The 18,645-nt window shown below is 37.9% G+C and overlaps 1 protein-coding gene across 1 annotated transcript in view; it reads right to left on the bottom strand.

The window, feature by feature from the left end:
* The window catches only part of patj (PATJ crumbs cell polarity complex component), a 122,537-nt gene that overhangs the window by 69,753 nt on the left and 34,139 nt on the right, over nucleotides 1–18,645 (bottom strand). The window contains exons 20-28 of the mRNA XM_073862180.1: nucleotides 11,328–11,537; nucleotides 8,255–8,362; nucleotides 7,229–7,531; nucleotides 6,530–6,602; nucleotides 6,351–6,441; nucleotides 5,756–5,836; nucleotides 5,592–5,663; nucleotides 4,997–5,174; nucleotides 3,737–3,847 (exon numbers count right to left, since the gene is read on the bottom strand). Of these exons, the coding sequence (XP_073718281.1) occupies nucleotides 3,737–3,847; nucleotides 4,997–5,174; nucleotides 5,592–5,663; nucleotides 5,756–5,836; nucleotides 6,351–6,441; nucleotides 6,530–6,602; nucleotides 7,229–7,531; nucleotides 8,255–8,362; nucleotides 11,328–11,537 (1,227 nt within the window). The remainder of the gene's footprint in view (nucleotides 1–3,736; nucleotides 3,848–4,996; nucleotides 5,175–5,591; nucleotides 5,664–5,755; nucleotides 5,837–6,350; nucleotides 6,442–6,529; nucleotides 6,603–7,228; nucleotides 7,532–8,254; nucleotides 8,363–11,327; nucleotides 11,538–18,645) is intronic.

The following is an 18,645-nucleotide window of genomic DNA, read 5'->3' as shown; positions in this document are numbered from 1 at the left end:
AACACAAACATAAAGTCATCCAAACTGGCTCAAGAGATCTGTGCATTTCCGAGAGTGCACGAAATCAATTATCTCAGGCAGAGAAAGACATCAATCATTGCTATCCTGTTAGCGACGTTGTTATTATTTAAAGCTCTCTGTGCTTTTTGAAAGGCGCTATTAGCATCTGGCCATGGTACAACACAACGGAACACCGAACAACCAAACCTGTACTGATCCTACATCATTTGAAGAGCTCAGATGCAAAATGCTCTAAGTGCGTCTGACATGTTTTCTTGTAAATACTAAATGAGCATTTTTTATCAAACTATTAATGGATTCCGCAAACAAAGTGGTATTTCGCAATGTGTGGGATTAAGTGGATTTAAAGTGTAAGTATTTGATGTACGTATAATGGTGCATTCACATTAGATGCGGAAGAGGCGGCAAGCGAGAGTGATTTACATAAGTCAATGCAAAGACGCGAATTGGCATCCTGCGAAGCGGAACGTCTGAGGCGGATGGCGCGCTCCACGCGATTTGAGCGTTGAAAAATCTGAACTTTGGTGGATTTTCGCGCTGCGTTTACCAATTTAGGAGCTTGCTCTAGCAGTGACGTTATTACAGAAAAAAAAAAATGGAGTTCAATCATCATCGCTACATGAGACATCTTTGTACTTTTACAGGAATTAAAAGAATCTTGTTTGGAAGAAAGTGAGTGAGGAGTGAGATCTGATAAGTTTACTCAATTTGAGCCCTCCCATGACATGAATTTTTGCATGAATGTCTCAAATGACTAGAATTTCATCTGCACCTTTCACGTGCAAATGAAGCGACTAAACTCAAAATGTTCAAGCGTCCAACTACGTGCGAATAGCGCGTTTTTGTCGCCTCTTTCACGTCTGGTGTAAACGCACAGTAAGGGGCGGTTCACATTTTGCGGGCGCAAATACATTATTTCGAATAGAGATGCGCGGCAAGTACTCTCAAATAAAGAGTGACGCAGCACACGGCACGCTCTTTTTTCCAGGTGCGTCGCCGCCGCAGCCAGTTGAAAAAACGTTAACTTTTTAGAACTGCGCGGCCGCATTTCCCGTGCCATTTTAGACGTGAAATGTGAACCACCCCCAATACATATCGAGACCATTCAGTTACTGTATTTTCCGGACTATAAGTCGCTCCGGAGTATAAGTAAAGACGAAAAAACATATATAAGTCGCAATGGACTACATGTCGCATAAATTATTTCACAAAATCCAAGCTGAAAAACAGACATTTAATCTTGAAAGGCAAGTGATTCAACTAAACAATAGCACACAGGACAGCAGGCTGAATAGGTGTCCGTACGTTAACGTTACATTATCAATTATTTACACGATACACAACAGCATACTGAACATATCTGGAAGGCTGAATAGGCTACATTAACCGAACAAGCCAACGTGCATTAAGTACGCAGGCTCGTCATTCCACATCACTGAATTAATTTAATTACATAAACACAGGAGCAGAATATAGCGGACTCTCCCGGCTGTAGACTGTAATGTTGTCTCTTGGTTCATATATGTTAAAATTTATTCATCCTGATTTACAAGTCACGCCTGACTAGAAGTCGCAGGACCAGCCAAACTAAGTGCGACTTATAGTCCGGAAAATATGGTAATATCATTATCTCATTTTTAACGGTTGTGCCGTTTTGCATCCGAGCTCCTTGTTTGCAATAATTAAAATGTGTAGATGGTCCATGTAATGTTTATATAGCTCTGCTTTATCATGAATAGACTGTGGTTACTGACCAATCAGCATTAAGAACCACATAAAACCTTGACTTTGAATTAACCAACATAACTAAATAAACCAACGCAAACAAGTCAGAGCAAAAGCACGAGGTGTGATGGGAATAATGACACAGCTAAAGGATGTAACAGGTTCATTTACTGAAAAATAGGATCATTTTATGTAAAAATATGAGATTGTTAACTATTGAAAGTGTGCCAGAAATCTTTAACGCAGAACCATGGATTGAACAGCGGTAGTTCATTTACAGATGACGTCAAATAGCTCTCATGTACCAACCAAATTGAGTCATTGTTGAACTAGAAATGAATGGGCCACATTTTTATAGATGAAAGCATTCATCCATGAATAAGAGGATGAGGGGAAATCATATCTCAGGTGCACAGTGGCAGGAGATGATCATGGGGTTACAAATGGAGCAGCCTGCTTGGTTCCAAAATCTGCCGAACTATTTACCGTTGACTTTTAAGGAGGCACCCTAATGGAAATTAGAACAGATTTGTACGACTAGAAAGCAACTCTATCAACTTATTTTATTAAAGGCAGGATGGGCAGGAATTATCTAGAGAGACTTTTTTGCAAATTTGTTTGAACTGTCTTTGTATACAAATACATAATTAAAATGCTCTGAAAAAGAGAGTGTGGGACTCGGGTGTCTGTGGACCTCTCACAGCTGTTTTAAACACAGTTAATTATTTCCATCCGGGACGAAACAAATGATGGGCTTACGCGACTATCACTCTCTCTCGCGACCATGGCACCACCCCTGTTGCTATGGGATCTGCCCACACATGCGCACACCCGATTGATTCGAACGTTCAAGAGGCACTCTAGGAAGAGCAAAAGTACGGCAGAGAAAGAGCATTCAGAACTCAATATGTGTACCTGCATATGCAGTCAGCGAAGGCAAACGAGGCAAAAAAGGAATAAACGAAGAAATCAAACGAGAGTAAATATCGCGTTGCTTTCCCTCGAGTCGACGATGCGGTAGCGGTATTGTCTCCGGAGTGTAGTCCTCATCAGAGTCAACAATGCTTTCATCACGGAAACTCTTCCATGCAAAACACTGGCTTAATAGTGAGTACTAAAAGCCATCCTATTTGTTCATAGATGATTTCATAGTGATAAAGTTAGGTGTATTATTACATGTGATTGTGACATGTTGTTACTACATGCACCGCGCTCCTTCCTCTCCGCTCGTCTGAGGTAAATGCTGCCCCCAGCAGAGCCGGTCAGCGTCGTTCATGTGTTTTGGGGGCATGGCTTTAGAAGAAACCCAGAAGGGAGGGGGTGGAGTAAATGGAAAAATGAGCTGTGTTTAAAACAGTGGTGAGAGGTCTACAGACACTCGATTTTTATACTCTCTTTTTCAGAGTACTTACATTTTACTTATGTATTGGTATATAAAGACAGTTTAAACAAATTTGTAATAAAGTTTTTTTAGATAATTCCTGCCTATCCTGCCTTTAATACTTTGTGGAATGCTTTGACAATACTGCAAAACATGTATGTCAAGCACACTGAAACTAATAAATGTACAATATGTGCCAATGTCTGTGAAATCCAGGCTTAAGTCATAATCTAATCTCTAAATCATTGATTACACATTCATTTCAATCGTTCACATGATCTTAATCGATCAATATCACAAATATATTTTCATACAATGTTCTTTACATTATATAGGATGATTTTATGTAGTAAACAGTCAATCCCAAAAAATGACTTTAGATTGGTTTTCACAGGCAGGATCAAATATTTTGTCTATCATCTTGGACTAAATTTTGTTGCCAACCTTTCAGGGATTGCCCATTTGTAAAAAAAAAGCTTACTTTATTTTAAATTTCAGCTAAATTGAGACATCTTAGAAGACAGCTCAATTGCGCTACCTTCTTTTTTAGAACTGTGTGTGTGTGTGTGTGTGTGTGTGTGTGTGTGTGTGTGTGTAGGGCCGGTTTACCCGTGGAGTGGAGGAGAGACTCTGTACAACAAAGACTACAGGACTGGAGGCCATTTTGATAGCCTGTACTGCCTCCTCATGGCTGGCATTCTGTAAGTCCACCCCGGACACCTACAGTATTTATTAGACAGAAGACAATGGGACAGAAAAACAAGAGGACAGAGAAGAGAGGAAGAAAAAGATGAGAGTTAATTTAATGGGGAAAAATATTTTTATTGCACTTTTGATTAGTCTCATTATCCATTTATGATATTAGTTTGATTTCAATCATTGATTTCAATCTTTGACATAAGTTTTAAAGGCGGGGTGCATGATTTTTGAAAAACACTTTGGAAAAGAGAGTCGGGCCGACTTGCAAAACACACTTGTAGCCAATCAGCAGTAAGGGGCATGTCTACTTACCGACATAGAGACAGAGCGCAGCGCGTCATAACCTGAAAACCACGCCCACCGAGGGGGAAACGGTCCAGCCGTCTCCATTGACTTTGTGTTGCGAGAGGCCGCCTCCTTGTCATTTCTGGCTTATAACAAAAAACAGAATAATGCCTCAAAGCTGCTGTGTGACAATATGTACAGCTAACAAGCCAAAAAACCCAGAAATAAGTTTTTATAAGCTGTCGACCTCAAAAAAACGAGCGTTTAAAGACACAAAAGTGGAAACAGGCAACTTTTCATAGTACTCATATTAGTAGAACTGTGTCCACTAGGGGGAACGTAGTCGGCAATCCACTTTTTTCTCCTTAAAGGCTGAGTTTTACGGCTTGACAGCTTATAAAAACTTATTTCTGTGTTTTTTAGCTTGTTAGCTGTACATCTCGTCACACGGCAGCTTTTAGGCATTATTCTGTTTTTTGTTATAAGCCAGAAATGACAAGAAGGCGGCCTATCGCAATACAAAGTCAATGGAGACGGTTGGATTGTTCCCCCCCGGTGGGTGTGGTTTTCAAATTTGCATAACTGCGCATTGTCTCTATAGTTGACTGGGTTGCGTATGTGTGGGTTGGGTCTATCAAAAGAATATTTGGGTAGGGGCGTGTTTGTTTAGGTGATTTGAAATATCAACATTGGCTCTCATAGATCATGCACCCTGCCTTTAAAGATATAAAGGTTATATTTTCACAGAATGATCTTTACATTATGTAGGATGATTTTATGTAGAAAACAATAAATGACTTTAAGCTAGATTTTCACAGATTGGGTCACAAATGTCAATCAGCTAAATTGAGACTGAATGTTTGTGTGTGTGTGTGGCTCTCACACCTCTAAGATCTTGTCTCCTGTTTTAAGGGCACCTGTAGCTCCAGCTGGGCTGTCGGGCAGCACCTGTTTGATGAAAATGCCCTTCAGTTCCTCTCCGTTCTTCAGTCTCTTTATAACAGTGCGTCCTCCCACTATGCTGATGCCCAGAGACTCCTGCGGTTTCAACCACACCTCCACTCTGCAAAAGAAACATGATTAAATACACAAAAACCCTTATACAGATTTGCAGTACACTGGAACGATCATTGTATCATTGTACAATAATGATCATTGTAGCAGTAATGAGGTAAATGGTAGTGATATAAAAAAAATTGGGTATAGAGATAAATAATAAAGTCATTTTCGACAGAATCTACATTCCTTCAAAAAATACAACTTTAAATGTATCTATAAGCTGTCACTAACTTAAGCTGCCTACTAAAATCCTCTGGTACCTACTTTTTTCTTGATATCTGAAGCAGTAACCCATATCACAAAGCAAGAAATCCCAGAATGCACTTTAACAAGCTTAGCAACAACCTATTGGCTGAATTATTTCGTTTTTGTCTCCTTCACCATGCATAATATATATCAAAGTGTGTTTTAAAAGGTTCACCTGCGTGCTGGACCCCAGTGACTGAAAACAGGTGTCTCTTCACCTTCTCCTTCCTCCCTCTCTGGAAGATCACTGTGGACATAAAATACAAGACTGTGTAAACAAATGCTCTCCGATTATATACTGATCACAGATGCAGACAGACACATTAGGTTTATTGTTACCCATGGCCGCCTCTGATTGGTGGAACGCCGGCCCCCTGGTTTCTTCTCTTACTGTTTTTAGAGGAAGTCATCTGTGCAGACCTATGACAGAGAGATGAAGCAAAGCTTCAGTGCTATTTATTAACACACCTCAGGTCTACAAAACTTAAAAGGTATCATAAAGTTGCTCTTAAATCAGAAACATTTAAAGTGGATTCATCCAGAATGAGATGACTTTTTATTATTTAGATTTATGTTGTGCAATAATTTAAATAATTTAAGATTAGTCTAAATGTACCACATTATATTTAATTAATAAAAAAGACATTTATAATTTTTATACACTGAAACGTATACAATAATGTATTGACAACCGCAGTTCCACAAATGTCCATGAGGTGGGGATAAAGTACTATGCACGTACATAAAAAAGTGCACGTGAGTATTTAAAATTCAACAGACAGCCATTTTATCTATGACTGTAAGATGTGTATCTGTGTTATTGTGCTAAAGTAAGTATATAAAGATAATATAAACCACATACTAATTATAGTAAAGAGATAAAAGCTATATTTAATGATAGATGTATGTGTGTTCATGCTGAATGTAGACTCACTCTGTATCTGTGTCGGTCAATGTGAGCTCTGATGTTCTGGACTCAGATTCAGCTTCACTGTCCGCTGCCTCCAGCCATGACACAGACTGACCTGAGAACAGTCAAAGGTGTAAATCTCTATTTAACAACCGTCCTGAACTCAAACAAAGCTGATTTAAAATATAAAGAGTAACACTTACTGAGTGGCATTTGATGGAGCTGAATGCGATCGATGCTTGCGAGAAGATCATCGCCCACTTCTGTGAATTGGGGCTGCGATAACATACAAGATTTAATAATATATCAAAAAATATATATATATATATATATAATTTCTTACTTCCTTTTTTAAATTGTAAAGGTTAGGATCTAAAAAATTTATGTTTTAAAATATAAAAAAATATATTGTTAAAGGGGACTTATCATGAAAATCTGACTTTTTTCATGTTTAAGTGCTATAATTGGGTCCCCAGTGTTTCTGTCGACCTACAAAATGTGAAAAAGATCAACCCGGTAACTTAGTTTTGGTAAACCAATCTCTGCAAGCATGTAAAAAAATAGGTTATTGAAATTTGGCTCCCCTTGTGATGTCAGAAGGGGATAATATCGCCCCTTAATCTGCCCTATCTAACCACAGCAATGCCATTCAGTGCATAGATCAGCAGCTCATATGCATTTAAAAGGACACACCCACAACGGCACATTTTTGCTCACACATACAAAGTGGCAATTTTAACATGCTATAATAAATTATCTATATGGTATTTTGAGCTAAAACTTCACATACGTACTCTGACTGGGGACACCAAAGATTTATTTGACATCTTTAAAAAGTCTTGTGAAATGTCCCCCTTAAAACATCAGATATGATATTAGCCATTTAAAAACCTTAACATCACCTGTTGCTGTGTATCGGACTGAGAGCTGAAGTCATAGGGATTGGATGTTGCTGGTTCATCCCAGGAGCGAGTCTTCACGCTGAGGTATGAGGGCAGACTTTCGCGTCGGACCTCGGAGCTCCCATGACCGTTCCTCATCTCCACCGTCTCCTGCTCATCCTCATCTTCATCTACAGCCATCTCTCTTTCTAAGCCAGGCATGAGGTTGATGGTGGTAAGGGGGGAGGCATAGCGGGGCTCTGCATCCAGGATCAGCTCTGGCTCCTCATCCAGGTCATCAGATAAGATGTCGTTCCTAAAGACCTGTCCACAAACAAAAAGCTTGTGAAGAAATGTAATCCTTCAAAATGTCATACTTCAAAACAAGTCACTTTCATGTCTGATGTTTGGGTGTGTGTGTGTAGGGGCGGAGTTAAGACATCTCTCACTTCCTGTCTGTCTGTCCTCCGCCGCATACAAATCAGGTCTTTGTCCTCCCGCAACAGTGTGCCGGGTGTGTCCTCATCTAACTCTCACACGCTTACAGATGATAAGAGCTGAAAGTGCACTTTTCACCGCGCCGCTCCAACAAGCCAAGTCAGCACCTTTCCCTCGCGCGCCCCCACCAACCCTCGCGGAGAGCAGAACCAATTTGCCATGAAAAATGCGTCGAGTCTAAAATCTTAATGGCGCAATTAGTCTCGTTTTCAGTAGATTTACGGCAGAACTTGACTCGGCCGCCTCAATTACATCTTTGCTAAAATTCAAGGATAATACGCTACATCTTAAAGGGCCATGGAGGGGGTCATGCATCACTTCCAATAAGGCCTTCTTGACGACTCGCACATTTGTTCCTCTATTACTTCCACTCTTTCTCTTTGTTAATCGCGGACGAAGTTTGCTTGTTTCGAAGTCGGTTGCCGTTCAAACTACGTGGGGCCTTGCAAACTTTCAGCTCATGAATATTAATGAGGTGATGTACCAACGAGGAAGTAGTATGAAGTGCATTTAAAGATGTATAGTTAGGTAAGAAATGAATTTGAATACCTCTGGCATAGTTAGGTGAGAGTGGCTGATGGCCTGCTTTGCCATCGGCTGCTCATCGGTGCCCTCTACAGGCCAGGAGGACTGCTGCACAGTGCTGCTCTCATCTGGCTATAAACACAAACCACAGAAAAAAAAAATGAAAGTAGCTAAATAAACATGCAATAATCAAATGCGCCCCCCCTATGAATGGGTTTCAGCTCAGAAGAGTGAACGTGCATGAACAAAATTATTAAAAAAAAAGATAAATTCATCTAAAGTTCCAATGCAGCATTTTATATCATTTCGTAGCTTTTCTACTTTTATTAAGGGTATTATAAATTGATGTTATGGATTTAAGTTATGAATAAAGTTGTGATTAGATGTTATGAACAGATGTTATAAATAAACTTTATAATTACATGTTATGAATAAAAGTTAATATTAAATGTTATGAATAAAAGTTATGAATACATGTTATGGATTGATGTTATGGGTTTAAGTTATGAATAAACCTTGTGATTAGATGTTATGAGCAGATGTTATGAATCAATTTCATCATTAGATGTTATTGATAAAAGTTAATAATAAATAAGCGTTGTGAAAAATTTTATGAATAAATGTTATGAATTGATATATGGGTTCAAGTTATGAAAAAAACATTTATTAGTAGATATTATGAACAGGTGTTATGAATAAATATTAATAGATGTTATGAATAAATGTCATAAACAGATGTTACAAATAAAAGTTATGAATATGTAATGAATTGATGCTATGGGTTTAAGTTATAAATAAACGTTATGAATAGATATTATGAACAGATGTTATGATAAACATTAAAAACGTTATGAAAAAAATGTCATAAACAAATGTTACTAATAAAAGTTATGAATACGTTATTAATTGATTTTATGTTTTATGTTTAAGTTATGAATAAACATAATTAGTAGATGTTATTAACAGATGTTTTAAATAAACATTATAAAATGTTTTAAATAAATGTCATGAACAGATGTTACAAATAAAAGTTATGAACACGTTATGATAAACATTAAAAAAGTTATGAAAAAATGTCATAAACAAATGTTACTAATAAAAGTTATGAATACGTTATTAATTGACGTCATGGGTTTAAGTTATGAATAAACGTTATTAGTAGATATTATGAACAGATGTTTTGAATAAACATTTAAAGATGTTATGAATAAATGTCATAAACAGATGTTACAAATACAAGTTATAAATATGTTATTAATTGATTTTATGGGTTTAAGTTATGAATAAACATTATTAGTAGATGTTATGAACAGATGTTTTAAATAAACATTATAAAATGTTTTAAATAAATGTCATTAACAGATGTTACAAATAAAAGTTATGAACACGTTATGAATTGATATTATGGGTTTAAGTTATGAATAAATGTTATAAGCAGATATTATGAACAGATGTTATGAATAAACATTTATAGATGTTATGAACAAACGTTAATAGATGTTATGAATAAATGTCTTCAACAGATGTAACAAACACAAGTTATGAATACAATATGAAGTGATGTTATGGGTTTAAGTTATGAAAAGATGTTATGAATAAACTTTATAAGTAGATGTTATAAACAAAAGTTATCAATAAATGTTACAAATAAAAGTTATGAGTACGTTATTTACTGATGTTAAGGGTTTATGTTATGCATAAACGTTATGAATCGATTTTAAGAACAGATGTTATGAATAAATGTCATCACCAGATGTTACAAATACAAGTTATGAATGGATGTTATGGGTTTAAGTTATAAATAAACATAATTAGTAGATATTATGAACAGATGTTATGAATAAACATTATTAGATGTTATGAATAAATATCATCCACAGATGTTACAAATAAAAGTTATGAATATGTTATGAATTGATGTTATGGGTTTAAGTTATGAATAAACGTTATTAGTAAATATTCTGAACAAATGTTATGAATAAACATTAATAGATGTTATGAATAAATGTCATCAACAGATTTTACAAATAGAAGTTATGAATACGATATGAATTGATGTTATGGGTTTAAGGTATGAAAAGATGTTATGAATAAACTTTATAAGTAGATGTTATGAACAAAGTTACCAATAAATGTTATGAATAAAAGTTATGAGCACATGTTATTGACTGATGTTATGGGTTTATGTTAAGCATAAACGTTATGAATCGAGTTTAAGAACGGATGTTATGAATAAATGTCATCACCAGATGTTACAAATACAAGTTATAAACAAATGTTATGAATTGATGTTACGGGTTTAAGTTATGAACAAACATAATTAGTAGATATTATAAACAGATGTCATGAATAAACATTATGAGGTTTTAAATGAATGTAATCAACAGATGTTACAAATACAAGTTATGAACAAATGTTATGAATTGATTTTACGGTTTAAGTTACGAATAAACTTAATTAGTAGATATTATAAACAGATGTTATGAATAAACATTATTAGATTTTATGAAAAAAATATAATACACAGATGTTACAAATACAAGTTATGAATACGTTATGAATTTATGTTATGGGTTTAAGTTACGAAAAAACATAATTAGTAGATATAAACAGATGTTATGAATAAACATTATGAGATGTTAATAAATGTCATCCACAGATGTTACAAATACAAGTTATAAGCAAATGTTATGAATTGATGTTATGGGTTTAAGTTATGAATAAACATAATTAGTAGATATTATAAACAGATGTTATAAATAAATGTCATCAATAGATGTTACAAATAAAAGTTATGAACAAATGTTATGAATTGATGTTATGGGTTTAAGTTATGAATAAACATAATTAGTAGATATTATGAACAGATGTTATGAATAAACATTATGAGATGTTTAAAATAAATATCATCAACAGATGTTAAAAAATTAAATGTTATGAATACGTTATGAACTGATGCTATGGGTTTAAGTAACAAATAAATATTATGAAAGATGTTGTTACAAATTAAAGTTATGAATAAATTATGAATTGATGTTATGGGTTGAAGATATTAATTAATGTATTTATAACATGCTTTTATAACATGCATGCTTACCACCAGTGGTTTCCTGATTCCAAGTTTGACCTTTCCAGGTGGAGCAGATTTGAGGACCTCGACGGCCTGGGCTAGAGTGTATGTGTCCAGATGAACATCATTGACAAACACCAGCTGGTCTCCTGGGAGGAGCCCGCCATGATTGTCCGCCACCCCTCCAGGCACCAGAGAACGAATGACGATCACAGAGCGAGCAACATCAAGAGGGTCCTGCAGAGGGCAATGCAGACCATTGCAAAAACACAAACACAAAGCAAAAAAACAAAAACATCAGACCAAAGTAAACTGTGTCTGTGAGTGAACCCTGATTTTGATAAGAGCATTTAAAAGGTGAAAAAAAATCATCTTTTTAGTTGTGTGCTCTACCAGTTCCTATAGCTCTAGTAGAGCAGTGTGTTGCCAAATGCATAAATGTAAATCTTGGCAATATTAAAATGTTAAACTTCATAAAAATCAATTGTGAGTGACGCCGTTTATGTACCCTCTATAGTGTTTGAAACACTATAGGAAGCAGCCTATGTAGGCACCTTACTTGGTTTTGGAACAGAGCTACACTTGCAAAGAATCCAACAAACTTGCCGTAAGGCCAAATGAGGCCGACTTTCCCGCTCGAAGTGTCACCATATCAATCAAGTCTCCGGGGAACAATGTCATAAAACTGCAATTTAACTTGATTTGATATCTTCAACAATATATTTGATGACCCATATGGACAGCTTTTATGCGGCGGTCGACAATATAAAAGTGATTAACAAGTAGTTATTCGAGACTAAAAACTGAAGCAGAAGTACGGCCATTAGTAAGCTCATCTATCTAACCGTGAACATTTACGACCATCCACACCCAAAGAGCGGCCGAACGGACAATGCTTGGGTTCGCGCTTTTGAGACACTTGAGTCTTCTAATGTCATGAGCGAAAAGTACATAAGATTAAAAATAATTGTGAGGGTTTGACTTTTGTGGACGTGGCTGTGGCAAAGTTTGGATGAAACTTCAAAGTTGAAGTCACGTATCAAAACGTTTCTGAAGACAATAGACACAGAACGGCCAAAATAATCTTCTTTAACTTTGAATTTAAAGGAGCCGTTATGCCCAGATTTCACCGTCTGTTAAATAAAACTTCAGGCTTTATGAGAGTCAGCAGAGGAGACCCCGAGCGTAACAGTAAGGGGACTAGGAATCCTCATCCACGCGTACCACAAAAGCGGGCCCGGTAGTACATGCCCCCCGATTACCCAGTGAACCAGCGCTGCACAGTAAGCAGACAAGACGAGAAATGCAATTTTAAAGCGAAAGGAACCAATGACTGCTAGAATGGAAAAGACGGAGAAAAAAGACAGGAAAAAGTTGGAGAGAGGATTTGAAGTTCCACTCCAGCTGGCTCTTTAGTAGCACACAGGCTGCATTGTCCGGCTGCCGGTTTCCAGCCAAGCGTGATTTGCTTTCCAAGCTCCTCTATCATCCCACATGACCAGTGATGTCAGCTGGGTAGCTTTTATAAGAAATAAAACAACAATGAGAGCAGGCCATCGGGCCAACACAGGGGGCTCCTAAGGCCACCATACGTCAGCTTGTACAGAACAAAGGCATCGATCGATATGGATGTTCGGATGAGAGGCCGAGCCTACTCCAGATCTCATTCATGTTTCCACCTGAGTGCAGATATGATTTAGGTGGCGTATAATACATGGCTCATTGGGGGTGCAGCTGTCTTCCACGTTACAGGTGTGAGGAAAAACTCAGAATGAAAAAAATACAATCCCAGAAGCCCCCTGGCTGCTGCTGCGAATTACCAATTATAACGTGATAAACGTTTATGACAAACCTTACTATGAAGTGTATAAGTAACAGAAATAACTAGACAGAGCTAAACCACATCTAAAATAGCAGGTCGAAATCAGCTTAGTTCAATGCAAATAGTCCGCAAAACATGTCATAATGATTTCCTGCGCATTCACAACTTAAAAAAGGGAAATTTGGTTTCCTTGGCCTCATATTTTACTTTATTCACCGTAAAAATCATTTGGTAAATCTAAAGACAAAATAATCGCTAAATATACTTCCCATTGTAGTAGCTGTACAACCATTTTGAATTTCTTTGTTGTAACTGTTCACGTGACACATAAGATGTCATACCTGCTAAAAGTCTTCAAGTGTAAATGCAAAAAAAGTTCGAAAGTGAAGCGAAAGATATTTACTAAATATATTTATTTACGTTATATATTTATTTTAGGGCTGTCAAACGATTAATCGCGATTAATCGCACACAAAATAAAAGTTTGTGTTTGCACAATCTATGTGTGCGTGTTGTGAGTAATTATTATGTATATTAAGTATATAAACGCATACATTAGTGCTGCTAATGTTAATGATAAATCGAACATGATTGGCATTTACTACACAAAGCCGTACCCCACCGAAAAGAGGGGAAATATCGTATTCATAATCGCAGGCAATCCATCCACGATTATGAATGCAATACTTCCCCTGTTGCCAGTGAACTACGGCTCTGTGTAGTAAAAGGCGCTCCATCTGAAAGCAGCTGATGGCGATTTACTACATATCAAGGTACCGGCTTTACTGATGAGATGCGCGTGACAATCGCAATGCGAATAATCGTGCAGCCCTAACATACATGTATTCATTTTAAATTTGATAAATTATATAATATAAAATATATAAATATACACACACATGAAAATGTTTCTTAAATATATACACGATTGTACATGATATATAAAAAATTACAAACAGTACACAAACGTTTATTGTATGCGATTAATCGCGATTAATTGTTTGACAGCCCCAATTTAGGAACTAGTGTTGGGCGATATGCCCAATTTTGAGATCGTCCCATCATCAGCCTGTGAGATCGCCGATACGCGATAGTATCGGGGGGGGCGGGGAAGTAGTTAACTCATTCATTTATTTGTTAATTTTTTACTCATTTATGACAAGTCACTTGATTGATGAACAAAAAAGTAGCAAGGGCAACACTGTTACGACCACAACCTTCTTAAAACTGATGTCTTTAATACGAGTGCGGAAAAGCCCAAGCGCTCTAAAATTTCCTGCGTGCCAAGGAGCGGGAACAACAAACTCGCTGGTTTTAACCCTCTTTGCGCTAACAATCTCTCTAGTACAAGGAAATGCCGTGTGTATTACAAGCTCATGTGCAAGGAAGGAATCCAATTACAGGAGGAGTCCAAGACGCGCGCATTAAGTCCAGGTTCGTGCGAGAAGGAATCTGTGCATGTTACAAGCTCTCTCGTACAAAATGAAACCCATAAACCCTCTCATGCGAGGAAAAGCACGCAATGTTATTGTGAAACTATGATGATAATAATAATAGCCATCGCCAACTATCGTCGTGAAAGCCTGCTATTGGCAATATGTCCGACGATACTATCGTCTATTGGCACAACCCTAGAAGGAACCAGACATGGTTGTAAGAATTCAGATGCTTCATGTAGCATTCCGCGGAAACTGGATCCAATCAAAATGATAGTAAATAATTTCAGGTCAAACTTTGTTTTAAAGTTTCCTGTGATGTACATAAGCCAAACCCTAACCCATAAAGCAGGGCTATTCAATTGGCGGCCCGCGGGCCAAACCCGGCCCCCCAGGTAATTTGATCCGGCCCTTTATGTAGTCTGTAAAAAAGACATCTCTAGAATAAATTTAATAAGTTAGAGAACGGGCCGTACAGTTACGAGTTGATGCGCGTGCGTCTGTTTCATACAGCATGAGCTGCAGAGCGCGAGTCACGTGACTGGTGCGAGCAGCTGTGTCACGTGTTTATATTCGCGCTTTGGTCTCCCCCGCTCGCGCCCGCGTCTCAAGATGCAATAGCTGACAGTGGTGAGTTAAGAGACCGTTCTCTATGTCTGTTTTAAATTTATTCTTTGTATTTCCAGCTTAAAAACGCTGCCTTTTCCGACAATTGTTGTCTGATATGTCAGCTCAATGACTTGCTTATCCACAATGACATTTACGTTAGATGTCTTAATAAAGGAAACTCGTTGAAACGATTTTGTGAACTAGAAAAAAAGTTTCTCCAAAATTCAAAGCAGACTAAATGCTCAAATATTATGCGAGTCATCGTTCTCACACAAGAATGCAATTAAAACGAGTTAATCGCCCATCGCTCACAGCCCAGCACCTGCACCACTGTATGTGCATCGCGCTGACAAACATACAACTGATTTTACTGCTCTTGCGAAATCTAAAAACATATTCTGTCTTATTAGAAGCTAGCCTTATGTTTGCCAGTTATTAAGATGGCGGTTGTAGTGTAAATATGGCTACTGTAATAATTAGCTTTGACAAAAAACAGCATAAAACAATTATGTTCCATATTATAAACTGTTTTGTTATGTGTACTTAAGTGAGTAAATAAGTTAAATTCTCAATGAGTGTGATATGGATCTTATTTACCTATTTAAATGTAAAATAAAGCTTACATGGGCATTTTACAATGCACTTATGTTGTTATGCAAAATTTAAAATATTTATTAATAACATATGAACATGTCTGGATGTAGAAAATCCTACTTAGACATCTAACAATGCACTTATGTTGTTGAATGCAGTCTGAAAATACAGGTTTGTAGAAAAAGCCTATTGTACAATGCACTGATTTGTTTTTATGTAGTTTCAGAATATAACATTAGTATGTTTAAATGTAGGAAAATGTATATCTCCGTTACATCACTGTTATTTCTCCGGCCCCTCATTTGTGATGCTTTTCATGAACTGGCCCCCACGAAAAACTAATTGAATAGCCCTGCCATAAAGCGTCAGTCCCAACTGGATAAACAGCCAAACGGTCCACTAGCTGTCGAACAGGCATGAACACTGATGGCTCAAACTGCATTTCCCGTATTCTTGTCGGGTTCACTTGAGGTAGTGCGACGTGGTTGTCCAGCTTCTCCTCTAAGCTTCGAGCATTCCCTTGGCTGGCCCTGCTCGTCCGAGGGCTTGAAATTCTTCAGCGTGGTGTCAGGTGGACAGTAAATCTGCCGTTTTGCAGGAATCATCTGCTACGCTCCTGCGCTCTGCGTCTCTTTCAATCTTGCTGAACAGAATATCTAAAACTCCAGGATGTCTGCGTCTTGCTTTTGCTCGGTTTCCTCTTCTTTTTTGGATGCTCTTTTCTGTAGTGTCATGAGCAAATAGCTTGTAGTTTAATTAATAAAAAAAAAACATTCATTTACGTGAAGCTATTTAGGCCAAGTCGATTTGGTAGCTGCTTTTCCTTCGACTGGAATAAAATAGCCCTTGGTCAGTTTCAAAAGCTTGGGGGTACAGAATAAATAAACAACAATAAATAAATAATAGCCCAGCGAGATGATTTATGACTCTCCTTTAAAAAATTCACTGGATGAGACTAAATGCTGTATCGATGCGCAGGTTAGGCGATCCGAATCAAAATTATTCAACAAAAAATAAACGCATTCTCTCTGATTTCGTCTCCATAGGCCATGAATTATTTGGATCATACATTCTCCATGGATGTAATACATTTGCTCTGCGCCCAGATGGTTTACTGTCTGGAAAAGTAAACATTTTTGCATCTCTTTACAAATGTGTAAAAAAACATGATGAATCTCAGTTTTTGAACGTTTGATGTTATAATTGCATCACGCTGGTTTATCATTCTTGTAAAGGGAGACGTTTTTCTTGCGAGACTGTTATGGGTCGACAGCCCATACCTAAACGTAGGGTTATGTTAAGCTCCACTTAAGGTAATGCACTTCCATCCCAGGGGATAGTTAACATCCACCCTAAAACCCGCAGTGGGAACGCTGCTCAATCATATTAGAGCTGAGGCTGGTACCGCAACAAGACGATACGCATGAACTTGATACAAGCAAGAACTTACAATCCAGATAAAAAATTTTGGTTACCACCATTAGTTTGGCTACAAGAAGACCTATACTAGGTTAAATTACAATCACGGCCTGTACTACCAGTTGGGGGTTGTTGGTTGGACTGCCCAATTACTCAAAAGTTGGCATTTCACGCTTCTCACTTTGACAGGATCTCCGTGTCACAGAAATAAAAACAAGCCTTGCGTCCAATTGATTTCAGCGTTACAATTATTATGTCACTCCCGCAGTTTAAGAGAGAAAAATTCCCTTGTTTCCAGCTGTCAATGTAACCGTGAACAGTCATAAATCTAGATGCAGTTACAGGGTCTCGACGTGTCGGTTAAGACTTGGGGGCAACTCCAGCTCAACAGCTCAATGGGGAGAGAAGGCGGCGGGCAGCAGAAAGGGGAAGATAAAGCTCGGATTGAAGGTTCTAGACGGCTGCGAGCATGTCTGAGGGTCTTGAGGTTTTCTTATCAGCTCAAGACTCTTACTGTAGATGCAACAGCAAAATCGATTTCCACCCGTTGCAGACTGGAGAGGCCTGCCTGCCGCGGGACACAGGAAAGAAGAAGTCAAGAAGTCGAGAGATTCTCCTCTATTAAAAGACCGCAGACTTCCGTTCCCGAAACATTTATGAACATTTTAACACTTCTTTAAGACTCTGAAAGTGTCTACCAACCCCCCCAGAATCAATTCCCACCCATCAAGCACCAGGCCCTCGGGTTGAAAAGCGTCGGTTTGGTGTAGATAAGCAAACAGAGGGGACTAGGTGGAGGGGGCTCAGCTGGTGCGAAGTGAGTTCGACCAGCGAGATGCTGCACGGGTCAATATGGCTTCCAATAAACCCCAGGGTGCACCAACCCATCCAAGAAGATTTGCAAAGTCAGCTGTAATGCTTCATGCTTCCCATGACAATGATCCATGATACAAGATTCTGCAAGAATCATCCTGGCCAGGGAAAAGATCATAGGCGTGTCGAATTTTGGGGAGCATAATTCATTTGTACTCTTTCACAAGCCAAAACAAATTGAACAGAATCCTTAATAATAACAATAGAACAGAAGCCATATGAAAACAAAGGAGTTCAAGTCAGCGAAATGTAATTTCTTAGCACAGCTACTATGGACCCTGTCCCGAGTTCCTCCATCTTCATGCCTTCATTCATCACCTAGAAGGTAAAGGATTACTGCTCAGGTTACAGCTATTAAGTGGCGATGTAATTCTGTCCATGTCGCCACAGACTCCATCACTCATTACAGCTTCTGACAACAAAGGAAGCATGTCATACCATTAAAATGTGTTCGGTTTCGTCCGTTTTGAAGCCGGCGGTCGTTTATTTGGGTCTTGATGAACTCGCAAGGTTCAAATTGCGTCCTTGTCCTCTGCCAATACTCTTCCACGCATGAAACCAATTGGAATTCCGGATAATATAAAACATGAGG

Source organism: Misgurnus anguillicaudatus, chromosome 23 (genome assembly GCF_027580225.2).
Source record: "Misgurnus anguillicaudatus chromosome 23, ASM2758022v2, whole genome shotgun sequence".
NCBI lineage: Eukaryota > Metazoa > Chordata > Actinopteri > Cypriniformes > Cobitidae > Misgurnus > Misgurnus anguillicaudatus.
The sequence above is the reverse complement of the archived record's forward strand: the minus strand, read 5'-3'. Positions and strand labels throughout refer to the sequence as shown.